The 14212-nt window shown below is 41.7% G+C and overlaps 1 protein-coding gene across 2 annotated transcripts in view; it reads right to left on the bottom strand.

Annotated features, from left to right (window-relative positions):
* Positions 1-2135: 2135 nt before the first annotated feature.
* zgc:77151 (uncharacterized protein LOC337153 homolog) overlaps positions 2136-14212 on the bottom strand; it is a 37219-nt gene continuing 25142 nt past the window's right edge. The window contains exons 9-12 of one of the 2 annotated variants that reach the window (XM_067491765.1): positions 11377-11474; positions 11052-11256; positions 9296-9529; positions 2136-8127 (exon numbers count right to left, since the gene is read on the bottom strand). In XM_067491765.1, coding sequence (XP_067347866.1) covers positions 6928-8127; positions 9296-9529; positions 11052-11256; positions 11377-11474 — 1737 coding nt within the window. In that variant the 3' untranslated portion in view covers positions 2136-6927. The remainder of the gene's footprint in view (positions 8128-9295; positions 9530-11051; positions 11257-11376; positions 11475-14212) is intronic. The other variant, XM_067491767.1, reaches the window with a different exon arrangement.

Genomic DNA, 14212 nt, shown 5'->3' with positions numbered 1-14212 from the left:
GCGGCGTCGGATGACATATAAAGTGCATTGTCCCTTTTTCAGACCAAGGGAAATGTGACCCAGAAGGTCCAATCTGAGGGACGGATTGATGTGTTTACAGTAAGACGCCACATCACAGCACGGTGGTTCTAATGTCATCAATGTGGAAACGTGGTTGTGGTGATCTCCAGGTAAACAGCTGTTCAACAACGCTTCAGGAGTGTGTGCTTGCAGTGACTGGCCAGTGCACATCCAGCTTTAATTTATCATTTTACTATGTATTTATTATATTTAACATTTGTTTGCTTGGCTTTTTTTCTTGCATTGTATGTGACTTGTAGGTGGCTTTGGATAAAAGCATCTGCTAAATGACTAAATGTAAATTTGAATGTAACCACTTTCTTCTTGGCCTCTGTTTTCAAATGTAAGTTCTCTCATTGTGACACTTCAACATGTCAGACTTAACACAGAGACCTTCACCCACAGAAAACTCAACATTATTGCTTTTCTCCTGCACGTGGGACACACACTCACACACACACTCACTAACACACAGTGTTCCTGTAGCAGGCTGAGGAATGTGTTCATTTCCTCTTAAGTGTGAATGTTTACACTCAGTGTTTCTGAAACAGACTTAAAATCCTGAAAGTGTGTGTGTATGTGTGTGTGTGTGGGAGAGAGAGAGACAGAGATGGAGACAGAGAGAGAGACACAGAGAGACAGACACAGAAAAAGAATAACACTTGACAGCAGCTTAACATTGTGGCAGTGAATTTTCTGCTTTCAGGTCTTGGTGTTTGTGCTGAGAGCTACATATCTGTTATTTTTTGTGTAAAATATGAATAAATTATATTAATATAAACCTCACTGGATATCTACCAAACCTCTGTTGTAGCTGTTTGAAGTATTGGCCTCTACATAATCAGAAGGAATTAGGATTAAAAGAAATAAAAAAAAAAAAAAGAAAAAATAGCTTTTAATCTCATCTCAAATATAAAAACAAACAAAAGTTCAAATGAGAAATATTCTCTGCACAGTCTCATCTCATTCATACTGTTGGATTTGTTGAATGTAATTGCATCTCTGCCTCCATCTACTGCTCAGTTTGAAGATTTGCATTTAAGATCAGCATCAAGTATGTTCTAAAGCGAATTGTAAATATCATCTATAAGCAAAGATCTGAACTAATGATACCAGTTATTAATCTAAAAATAGAAATCACATATATGCTCTGACCGGACAGAATATTATTTTCTGTTGTAATTAAATCATATCATACACATGACAGGAATAAATGTCTTTAAAAGGCCTTAATAGTGTGACTTTATTCAAAGTATTTCTATTTTCCTCCCAAAATAATTTCCTTTAGATATAAACAAATACATAATATACAGTAACAAAACCCACTTCATTCCTTATTTGGGATAAAGGAAAATTGTCTATACAATTTTAAGACAGTCTCAAACTTTAATAAATTCTTAAGTTTACAATTTATCATCATGCCCTTTTATGAAAATGCTCTTTTCTAAAAATAACAGTTTTATTCATACAAAAATCTGTTCCTTGATAACTTTTTGCCGTCACAATTTTGACTTCTGACAAATATTTGAATGTTTGCCCCACATAACAAGTGCAGTTTATCGTGTCAGTCATGAAAAAACGCAGATATCCATCAAACACCACTCAGTTATTATTAACAGATTACTTTATTATAAATATACAGTGTTAAAATGGAATGGTACCTGACACTGCCAGCCGTTTACCACTTACAGAAACCAAAACAACAACAACAAAAAAAAAAAAAAAAAAGGAAGTGGAGTATGTGCTGCAGATCTGAAAGATCTCAAATGCACAAGAACAACAGGAAGTAAACTCCATTCCTCTGAGTCGGACTGAGAACCAGGCTGTTCTTGGTCCAGACGCTCAGCACTGTTTGTGAAGATGATAACATGAACACTTTACAGTTAATCTGGGAGACAGAAATAAAAAATAAAAAGAAAAGACTTGAGAAGAAATGGTGTCTAGTTAATTAAAGATCACAGGAAGGTGTGACACAGACATTCATCGGTGCATAACATCCATCAGCTGACAAAGGTGCCACATGCAGCAGTTTTAACATCAAGACATCGTTATCACATGTTTGACTTTAATGTCTGAAATTCTGCCTATTGGTTGGTCATTTTTACCTTTTATTAGCCTCTTAAAAGTCAGAAATATAAAGTTTTTTTTTTTATGTTTAGCGACTCTAAAGCAAACACTTCCTGTCCCCCTGAGAGCAGTTTGTGGTGAAGGAACAGCTCCTTCTGCTCTGTGTAGGTTAAAACAAGCCACATTTTGCCTCCAAAGCCAAACTCCTGGCTCAAAATGTAAAAATCCAGAGGAGCAGCTGCAGCGCAGCCTTTCCAGAGTTAATGTGGTAACAATTCACAGCTGTTAAAAGGTCACATGTAGCACCTTTACATTTTGTGGTTTATGTTCATGAATGTTGCTCAATGGGGGAAACCCCCTCGAAGCCCCTGTTGATTCGTGCAGACCCACTTTGCCCTTGAAGGCTTGACGCAACGAGCACGCGAGCGACGTGAAGGCTCCTTGAGCAAGTACAACTTTCATTTGCTTACTCCAATGGACACTTTCCACTGTCAGGCACTTAATTTGAAACATGTCATAAATGAGCAAGTGCCGTTCAAGACTGATGCTGAAGTAGTGTGCAAACACTGGACATAACATTTCTGCATATCTGTTTGAACATGCATAACAAAATGTAAACATTTCAAACGTGAACATTTAGCAAAGGAAAAAAAGAAAAGAATCTAAAGACACCGTTATGAACTAAAGCTCAAATAACCAAAGAAGAAAAGATCTACTTAACTCTCATAATGTTTTAACATGCTGCTCAGCTCTAAACTAAAGATCTCCCCCCCTCACCCTTAAATGACACATCAGGCCTTCGGCCTTCAGTGGCTTGATTGATGTCATTTACCTAAAACACATGCAGTTAAAAAAAGAAAAAAATAAAAATTAAAAAACAAAACAAAACAAAAAACAAAACAAACAAACAAAAAAAAAACACACTAAGGCAAATGTTCAGGAGATTCCGACTCAGACACTGAGATAAAACTGTTCCAGTGAAGCTGTGGTCTGACTGGGATTCTCCCAGCATAAATATTAAGGCGTATATGGATATAGTCAAATACGTGGTTTGTACAATGTGTGAAAGCTCTTCTGACAGTAATGAAGCGCTAAACGCTCAGACTTTCATGGTCCTGCACTGGCTTGGACAGATGCAAAGCAACTTAAGTGACAATAACTTGAAAGTTGGCACCAGAACAGGACATCATCACACCGTTCAACAGGCTGTTATCAGTCCATCATTAGGGCTCAGCAGGCAAACTGCTACCTCCCAGTGGCTCTAAAATAAAAACTCTACGGTTTTGCTACAAAATCACATAAAGTTAAAGCACTAAAACATCAGGGTTAAGTTTAAGGTATGATCAGCATTAACAGACTGTCATATTTACTACAGCAGCTACGTGTCACCTCATCATCAGCCTCCTGAGAGATGGAAGGTCACCTACTGAACCATATGGGCTGATAACAACTGCTGATTGATGTCATTCAAACAAAAGCTCACGGCACCGACTCACTCTGAAACACTCAATATAGAAATCCACCAAGCATCCTTAAAGTACAAAAGACCCATAATTCATTTCATTTCATCAACATTTGCTCCATTCACAATGGAATTTATGACCAATTACAGAAAAAAAAAAGGGAAATAAAAGACACGAGCTTGAACATGCAGAACAGCTCTAAACAGTTTTGTATAAAATCTGCTCCTTTTGAAGCCTTTCACAACAAACTAAGCCCGACCCACACAAAAATACGTTTTTCCTGTTGTGTGATATTCGATCTGACTGCACTGATGACAATTCAAAAAATAACTACAATGATTAAATAGTATTTTGCCACTTTCTCCTTGTTACTGCTTATTTTAATCCCTCAATAAAAAGAGAAAAGGGATGTTACAGTGATATTTCATAAAGCAAGCGTCATCATAAAATAATTCTTACAATATCCTGCAGTACTAATAATGATAACTCCGATTTCAACGTGATCATTGTTTGTGGAGGAGGTTTGAGTCGGATTCGTGGTGGATGTGATTTGGTGCATCTACTGAGTATACATATCACTACACATGCATTCATCTACAGGCAATACCTGCCTCACATGAAATCAACAGTCAAATAAACTGAAAAACTGCAAATATTCCCATAACGAGTCAAGGTATGTTCTGATCCGAACCTTAGACAAATAAATCTGTGGTGACAAATTGTTCACATCTTTTACAAAGGAAAACCATCTGCAGTTTCACCAGTTCAAACAACGATAATATAACAACAGCTACATAGTTAAGAATAAACAGCACCAGTTAATTTCGGTGTCGTAGTTGATTCACTACTCAGGTAAAAAAAAAAAATAATAATAATAATGTTGGCAGAAGGAAAAGAAAAACATGGCAAATATAAATATGAAGCAAGTGGGTAGAATCAGTGTGAATATGTGAACCGAAATCTGGGGCAGAAAAACAAGCAGATGAGCTAAAAGCAAACGCTGCCGTTAAAGTGATACCTGGACATTTCACCGATTTCAGCTGCACAAGGTTTCTGTCACGATGTGGGGTCAGTGTTTTAGTGTTGGCACTTCAGAGGAAGCAAGCGGGTCGGAGGTGCGATCGCTCCTTTTGCCCTGGCTTTACTTTATATGTGATAACTTCTGGATGTGGAAATGTTAAAAAGGTCCAAACGCGATCTGAACGCAGCCAGATGTAAAACAGCATCCGTACAATTTGGCCACATTCTTTGGAAACGTTCAGTGGCATGATTGTGCTCTAAATATGAATTTACAATTAAGGGCTGGTTTCCCATGTAAGTATCAAGATTCTAACCAACAAAATCTACCAACTACTAACTCATCAGCTGACGGGTCATGATTTTGTTTGCTCAATCTGTGCAAAAGGATTCCAGCTAATCGCTGCTCACAGTCAACAAACATCCAGGTTCAGCTCCCGAAGTAAGAAAACCTCCTTTACTATTGTGCCTCAGCATGTTAGACTCAAAAAGTCCCTCTGTGGTGAAGTAAGTGTGATCAGGCCCAGAACATGTTCAGCACAATGTGAGCTCAGGTGTGGAACATCATTCTGTTTTTGTCGGCTTTCCAACAGCTACGTCGTAGACATTTTCCGTCAAACTAATTTGTCTTTTACAGCGATCCCAAACCAAAAAACGCTTTCCCTTCCCCACCTCTTTCTCAGGCCGCCTTTGCCGACACGAAATAAGAAGAGCCACCTGCACAGCTACATCACCTCCATTCACCTACAACAATTCCTGTTTGATGAGATCACAACCTTCGACATTTGAAGTCCAATCAGAATGAGGAGAAATCTTATAAATACCAGGTGGAAATGTGACGTATCCAGATACAGATTGCAGGTAAAAGGACCGTTCTGGTAAAAATAGTCTGTTTTTTTTTTTATTGTCAACAAATCCAAACAGCCATTTATTCAAATAAAATCATTAGTGACGCGTTTGCAAATTATTTTTACAGAACAAGTAGTAAAGTAGTGAAAATAATAGACAATAAGAAATATTGATCCTCTAATACCAAGTGGAATTATGTCCCTCTCTCTTCATGGACCAGCGTCCAACCCTGCAGTCTACAACAACAAATGCTGGAGGTAGGCGTCGCCCCTTTAAAGTGAAAACAGATGGAACACGTTATTAAAAAGATAAAAAGAACCTGAGGTAGTCTGAATGTTTGGGCTGCATGTTCACAGATGATCTCTTAACACCACCACTTTCCGAGCTGTGGTTAACACGTTCGCAGGGCTGAACAAAATGGAAATTAAACACCGAGAGCTGCCATCTGATGGCTGCTGAGCGAGCTCCGATTCAAGCCTTTACATTTTACCAATTTTAGACGTTTAAAAAAAAAAAAACAGAATAATAATAATAAAAAAAAAAGGGGGGGATTTTTTTGCAATAGTTGTGTGGGTGGACATTTCTTAAAGTAACAGAACCTCAGGTATCCACAGGAGCCGTCCTGAGGACTGAGGGCCAGCTACAAAGGCCCAACATCAAGGTATCTCTTTAAGTAAATGTGTTTGAAGCCGGCGATGAAACAGATCGCAGGCCATTTAAGGCACATGTGTGTAAGAACAGTTTATATAATTTCAGCTAACAAGCAGAGCTATAGAAACAAGTCATATATGAAGACTGAGGAGCTTCTTCCTTAGAGCTCCAAATAACATCTAAACGCTTTATCAGAAAATAACTCTCTCTCTCTACAGAAGCAGAGTACAATTTAAAAATTAAACTACTAAACTACAGTACACTCTGGATGCTAACAATGAAGTCTCGATGCATAGCATCACCCATATAAGTAATATTCATTTTTATTTTTAAGTAAAATGGATCTTATGCGTAACATCGTATAGTGGAGTTAATAGTGTTATGAAGAGTTATGGCAGTGTTTGTCACAGTCACAGTCTTGACTCACCCCACTTTTTTTAAGTGGGGTGAGACAAAAATCAACAGGGAAAGGAAGAGAAACTGATTTGTGATTGTCATGAGTCTGTGCTGTGGTTCCTCCGTTCAAGTTCCATCAATGATGCCATCGGAAACCACAGGTAACAGAACATAAAAACCCGGAAATAACTGGAGACAAAAATGTGAAAAAAAGCGAAGTTGTCAGTTTAAAAGTTCTCAACGATGAAGTAAAGAAACATCCCTGCTCCACGTGTTCAGGATTCAAACCTGAGTCGACATCCAGCATCCAGAACAAACGCGAAGCCCCACGTTGGATACGACTTTCCGGATTCCAAAAGGAACAAATCTTCAACATCCTGACGGTTTGATCATTAAATGCTGACATCAACAGAGGGATTAATGCTTAAAAACAGCGCGTGTCAGCGTTTGAGGGCCCAGATCTCTTTAGGACTGCTGAGTCAGGACCAGAGCAGTGGGTGGGATCTCTCCTCTCAGTTTCACATCGCTCTGTCTCCATCACCTCCTCTTCTTCCGTCTTTACTTCCTTCTTTGCTACCACTCCTCCCTCACCTTTCTCTGTCACAGTCCTCTGTGTTTCACCCTCAGACCCTGGAGGAAGAAATTTCATGAATCTTGTCCCGTTCAGATCCTCCTCGAGCTTCACTTGGAAGGGAGGCAGACCAAGCAAGAAGGCCCTGATCCTGCTGGGGGAACTCAGGTCTGCAGGCTCCTCCTGGTTTTTCATCTCCACATCTTGTCCTCCTTCACATGCTCCAGAGTTGGTCCTCCCCCCCACGGTGAAGTCCTCGGCCTGCTCTGTGCAGCTGGTTCTGGGCTTCTTGGATAACGGCTGGTCTGTGTTCCCGTTGATTGTTGTGTGACTCGGTTCTGGTCCCTCTGTGCTGGGTCTCTTTGCCATAAAGCGTTTGCTGAGGTTGAGCGGCAGTGCCTGTTCGGGCGGCGGGGTCACTGGAGAGCAGGGGGGCTTGGAGCTCAGGTCCTGGGACAGAGCCTCTGATAGTCGGCGGGTGAAGGTCTGTAACTGAGAGGAGTCCAGACGGCGGCTTCTCATCAACTGGCACACCTGAACACTGCAATCCAGGTTCAGAGGCAGGACTCTGAGAGGGGGTAGAGGAGGCCGGATCCTGGCGTCCCGATTGGCTCCTCTCTGGGCACCCTCGTCGCCATTACAACCTGTGCATCGGTTGTGGTTCTGGTGGAATGGGTGGGACTGTGGCTGATGATGCTCACCACTAGGATGAGGCGTATCTGGGCTTACGCTTTTAGGCTGGAGGGTGTAGATGGTCGGATGTTGCTGAGTCTGGTCTTGAGGCGTCAAAGCCGGGCTCTCCAGGCCTCTCTGAAGGCTGATGTTCCTGAAGACATCCGTTGGACACACGCCTTTGATGGGGCTGAAGCCGCCCAGAGACCCTCCGACAAAGTGGCGAGGAAGGGTGGAGAGTATAGAGCCCGGAGATGGAACCTCTCCTCTGTCAGACTTCAGCTCCTTTGTTTTGGGCTGGAAGGGAAGGAAGTGGGCAGACATGGGCGACAGGTCAGGGGTGAGGGGCATGTTGACAGGTTGGATGGCTGGATGGATGGGCTGCAGGAAGGAAGGAAAGAAGAACGTCAAGGAGTCATAGATGTGACAAATGCACCTCATGCAAAAACCAGATGTACCAAAAAAAAAAAAAAAAAAAAAAAAAAACTCTCATTCTTAATATATGAGAAATAACAATTGACTCTTTGATAAAGAAAATCTGTGAGTAGTTTATACGTCTCATACAAGCCTTTCTTCACACTGGAACATGTTTTAGGTAAGAATAACAATTTACAATAACATAATAATAATAACAATTTTTATATATCATTGTTTAAATATCAGTGTTGGGAGTAACATGGTACATAATACTAGTACTTACAACGACCCTTTAACTTAAGGTCATTTGTGTTTTCTGGACAAACTCAACCTCCTAATTTTCTGGTTCGGAAAATGTCACTTTTACTAAATCAGATGTCGAATCAACTACACAGAAACACTATGCAGCAGCACAAGTTGGAGCTGAATCCCCATCAACAGTTAAAACAGGAGATAACTAATAACTAATTTAATAACTAATAACTAATTTAATATTAAATAAACACACACTGTTCAACGCGATTATCATCATTACTGAGATGTTTTAGATGTTAGTATGTAAAGTGGCAGAGCAAGTGTCACCAGTTTTGCAGACAAAATGTCAAACTGGTTCAGCCACAAAGTCGCACAGGAGCTTTAAATTGTTTTGTCTCTGCCGGATTTCGAACCATTGAACCATTGGACCAGCAGGGGGAGCCCAGCGTGCTTTTTTTGGGCCTTTCAGAAATAGGAAGTATTCAATGCACTTTAAACACAGGACAATGTAGGTGAAGGGGAAGAGAATCTACATGTGTCTCCTCCTGGATTCATGTTTCTCGTGTAGGTGTAATTGTAATGTTTCATTCTTCCCACTTACAACTGCAGTCTTATAAAAGACAGAGGGACAGATAAGATGCTTAATTCATCCCAATGGAAATGTTGTGGGTACTCGTGTTGTTTGAAGGGGTTCAAACTAAAATCCTTGAATTTTAAAGTGGGTGTCTCCACTACTTTGTTTATATTCTGCCAAACTAGCTCCATGTTAAATTAGTGGTTTGCAGTTTAACTTTTTTCCATGACTTGGCTTCATGGAGGTTTATCATCAGTGCTAATAAGATACAAAGTTTGTTCACGTGGGTTTGAGGTGTGTTACCCTGTGTGTGTTGCTCGGGGTCGGTCCACCTCTGCCTTTGGCTGGAAGCAGAGTACTCTGCTGCTGCTGAGCCTCTGATACCGACGGCGCTGCTGCAGCTGCTGCTGCTGCTTTAGCTTTAGCCTGCTGCTGAGCCAGCAGCTTGGCCTGAGCGATCAGCGTGGCCTTGTTGCGAGTGCCGGGTGGCCGACCTCTGCCTCTCTTCACCACGGTGCCGTTCGGGTTCACAGTCTGCTTAAAGAGGAGGCGACAGTCAGCAGTTGTCCTGTTTCACTTGTATTCAGTCTTACTGCAGTTTACACAGGTACGTCTAACTAAAACTATTTCAATCTAATACAACAGTCCTGCAATAAATCTTCATCGACAAAATTGATAACACACAGTTTTTGTTCAGACTGAGTAGGGAATTCTGGCTTTTGAACTCTACTGCATTTAAAAAGAGCAGCCAACAGAACCACAACATGACATGTCTCTCAACTCACTCAGTAGCTCTGTTTAATCTCGAGGAGTTTAAGCTTTGACGGCTTGTATGCTGGTGAGGATGTTGGCAGTTTTTAAATCAAGGTGAATTCAACCTTATCTGGAAATATTTTCAAAGCTGATCTACGATGTAAAAAACATAAGTTTATTTTCAAACGTATTCAGTTCTTCAAGTCCTGATACCACATACTTCGTCTTCTTCTTTTCCTTTGGACTGTTCCCTTTCAGGGGTCTCCACAGTGAATCATGTGTCTCCATCTAACTCTGTCCTCTGCTTCCTCTTCTCTCACTGCATCCATAAATCTCCTCTTTGCTCTTCCTCTAGACCTCCTGCCTGGCAGCTCCAACCTCAGGATCCTTCTACCGATATATTCACAGTTTCTCCTCTGAACATGTCCAAACCACTTCAATCTGGCCTCTCTGACTTTATCTCCAACACATCTAACATGATCTGTCCCTCTGATGTCCTCATACCTGATCCTGTCCATCCTCGTCACTCCCACAGAGAACCTCAACATCTTAAGCTCTGCTACCTCCAGCTCTGCCTCCTGTCTTTTCTTCAGTGCCACTGTCTCTAAGCCGAACAACATCTCTGGTCTCACCACACTGTACAAACCCACTTCTCCCTCCTTATTGTCCAACGCAGCATTTAAATCATATGCTCTTCTTTTGGCCTTTGCCACCTCTACCTTCACCTTACACTGCATCTCCCTGTACTCCTGTCTTCAGTCCTCTCAGTGTCTCACTTCTTCTTAGATATCTTCTTACTCTCTATACACTCCTGAACTACTACTTCTCTTCTAACTCACATTCTACATAACCACTAACATTGAACATAATTGAACAATACCTTCGATTTCCAGCTTCACTCATGACCCTGTCTGATTCTCCTTTCCCCTCTAGAACATTCCTCATGAACTCCTCTTCAGGATAACTCCTAGTCCATTTCTCTTCCTATCCAACCCATGATAAACCAACTTGAACCCTGCCTACGAACACACCTTCCTCCTTCTTTGTCAAACAGTAGCCCAATTTCCCGCGGCACCCTGTAGGTCACCAGTTGCTGTCATGATTCGCATGTTTAATTTGACATGTGTCATACGTCGGATGCCCTTCCTGACACAACCCACTGAATGTATCCAGACTTGGGACTGGCACAAGAAGACATTGGCTTGTGCCCCCTTGTGGTTGATACAAGAAGCTACTGGTGGCAAAAACACAAACCAATGATTTCTGGAGGAAAACGATGTAAATTGAGTGTTGGTGTATCACTTACAGCTTGAGGAGGTGGAGCAGGAGCTACAGCCTTCTTCTCCTTGGCTTTGGGTCCTGGTTTTCTGCCTCGTAGAAGTGGTTTCCTTCCTCTTATCCCTCTAGGTTTGGGAGCAATGGGGGACTCTGGGATTTTGAATTCTGCACCTCCTCCTCCTCCTCCTCCTCCTCCTGCCGCCCTCAGATGCTCCTCGTAAGGAAGCATAAGCCTGAATTGACACAAACACACACACAGTTTCAGAAGCTGAAAAAGTGCACTTTTCACAATAAGACTTTTTTCTTCAGCTTGAATAGTTTGTGTATATTTTGCAGGATAATTGTAACTGGACCTCTCGTAGTGTCTCCTGGTGCAGGTAGCAGCACTGGTGCTGCCGGGGCATCCTCCCAGCTTGTTATAAACCACTTTCCAGAGGCGGTCCGAAGTCACCTGGGACACACAAAGGCAGAAAAACACACTAGCGCACAAAAAAATTCCTAATGTAGTAAAAATCCTGCTTACATATTTTCAATTAATTCAATCAAATTACAACTTGGGAAGAAAGCTTTTTTATTACAATTTTAGTTATATACTTGATATATTTGATTAATTTTCTACTTAGAATCTTGGTGAATTTTCATTTAACCATGTCATAAAATGCACAGCACGTTTTGTTGGTAGATTATCTTCGTGCTGTATGACATGACTCTTGACTTGGTGGTTGTGGTGTTAGTCTGATCTGGACTCATCAGACCGGGTGCAGGGCTGCCGGAGCACTGAGGCTGCAGGCTTTGCCACTATTTTTCTACAAGGGACGAGAAAGATTTACACAATCCAGTTGTAATAGATCTCAAATAGCGGCATCAGAAAACATTCCACCCTAAACGTTGCTGTAGGCGTCTCAGCAGCTGAAGCTGCGTTGATGGCTAATGTTAAGTAGTACAACAAGAAATTAAACTATGATTTCATATATGAGCTTAATCTCTGTGACATTTCCTCATTATGGAGTTTCGTAACGCTGTTCCACAAGTAGATGACATTTTTTGTTTTGCTTACTTTTCTGTGTCAGCTTCACTGACAGTTTTCTGCGTTGGTGCACTACTGCATCTGTCCCGTCAAACGTACAACGCATTGATTTAAACAAAGGAGCATTAAATAAACCGATAGATTTTTCCTATCATCACATTGAACGTATGCCATCATATCACACAGCCCAAATCCCCCCTGAATTCAAGGTGCAAGTCAGTAATATCATTCGAATAGGATAAAAATTAAATGTTACACTATCATTCTTTAGAAGGTTTTAAGAGCTGCATTCAAATAGTCTTTGATCCAATAGGGAAATTGTGTTGGCTTGTTACAGCTGCTCTCCGCATGAAAGTAGAGGGAAAGTAAAAGAACTTCCACTAAGCCAAGACAACAAACAAGTACAAACTACTGGTCAATAAGTGAGAAAAACCAATAAGTAAGACAAAATTCTTTTGTCCTTTCGGTTTATCCTGTGGGTTCAGGGTCGTCGCAGTTGATCATTTGTCTGCATGTTGATATAGCGGAGTTTTTACGCCGGATGCCCTTCCTCCCGTAACCCTCCCAAATTTCAACCAGGCTTCGGACCGGCGCTGCCCAGCTGGGGAGGGGCTGTTGGGGGGGTTTTAGTGTCTGGCCAGGGACACTGAACCCGATCCAACCTTAATGTCAGTTGGCAGCCAGTCAATCAACTGAGCCACCGTCATCAGCAAAAATAAATTAAATAAAAATATTAAATGAAATAAAAACAATAATAATTGTCAATTTGTGGGATGAGCTGAACAGTTTATTGGTCACTGGGAGAAAGAATCTCCTGTGTTGTTCTGTGGATCACTTGACTGTGATCAGTCTCTGGCTAAAAGTGCTCCTCTGTGCAGCCAGCTCACAGTGGACTGGGTGGGAGGGATTGTCCAGCATTGAGAGGAGTTTGGACGACATTCTCCTCTCAGCCACAACATGCAGAGGGTCCAGCTTCTCCCCCAGAACAGAACCAGCCCTCCTAAGGGGCTGCCTTTGAACCAGGGGCTTGTACACAGGTATGCGGTGGATCAGGTTGTGGTCCGACCTGCCCAAGGGGGAGGGGGGGGCAGAAGAGCTTTAACATTTGAGAACATCAGGTCCAGTGTATTCTCCCCCCTGGTGTGGTGTCCACATATTGTGTGAAGGTGTGGAGGGTCTTGGAGAGGGTTGCATGATTAAAGTCACCTGAGATCATAAAGATGGCGTTGGGATGTTGGGTCTGGAATGTCCGAACGAAATTTAAATCCACAGAGCTGGTCTGCTGCAGCCCGATCGACTGTTCCCGACCGTAAACAAATGAGCGGCTGCCTCCAACCGCATGATCAGAGACGGTAAGCTTTACAAAACAAACTGGATAAAACACTACACCAAAAATATGAAAAAGGACGAAGAAATGAAAAGCAAAGGAGAACAACTGCAACAGGCTACAGTTGATCAGATCAGATTTTACCGTTACTGTTAATTCTGGTCCCATTTTAAAGTGTTTCATTAAAGAGTTTCACTGTAGTGTGTTACATAGTGTTTACACCCTTCATGTCGACATAGTTTCCATTATGTGACTCTCCGCTGCATCTGAAACCCCTGTTGTGTCTTCATAAGTTTCTCCAAGCAAAAGTTAAGTTGAAGCTGGTGAAAAAGACATTATGGGTCTTAGGAGTGAACTGTGAGCCCTGACCAGCGGCTCTATACATGGTAAAGATTGGAATTTGGGAGAGAGAAATGTTCAAGCAAAATGGGGTTCAAGTTAAATTTCAGGTGCTGAGGCCTGTGCTGCAGTTCTGTTCTCTGACTGTGTAAACTGAAGCTGCGCTACAGAGATTTTAAAAGAAGTTCTATAGGGGGAAGCTGAGAGAGGCTCATGCAAGTGTCACTTGATATATAGTGAGTAACAAGAGCTGTTTTAATTCCCACAGACGAATAGAGAAACCTATGGCAGCCAGGTTGGCCTGCTCAGGCATCAGTGTGCACTTCAACAACACACACTGCACAGAGAAATAAAGGCCAGAAACAAAGCTATTCTGTGCTCAGGAAATAAACAACAGGAAATGAAAAACTTTATCATGTGCAGTACGTCCTAAAGTGAACACTAGAGAAACGAGCTGCAACAGGTGGTGTGGCCCCCCCACAAAGCCCTGAGCCTC

The sequence above is a fragment of the Channa argus genome, chromosome 22 (genome assembly GCF_033026475.1).
Source record: "Channa argus isolate prfri chromosome 22, Channa argus male v1.0, whole genome shotgun sequence".
NCBI lineage: Eukaryota > Metazoa > Chordata > Actinopteri > Anabantiformes > Channidae > Channa > Channa argus.
Note: the sequence above shows the minus strand (reverse complement) of the source record. Positions and strands in the feature narration are given on the sequence as shown.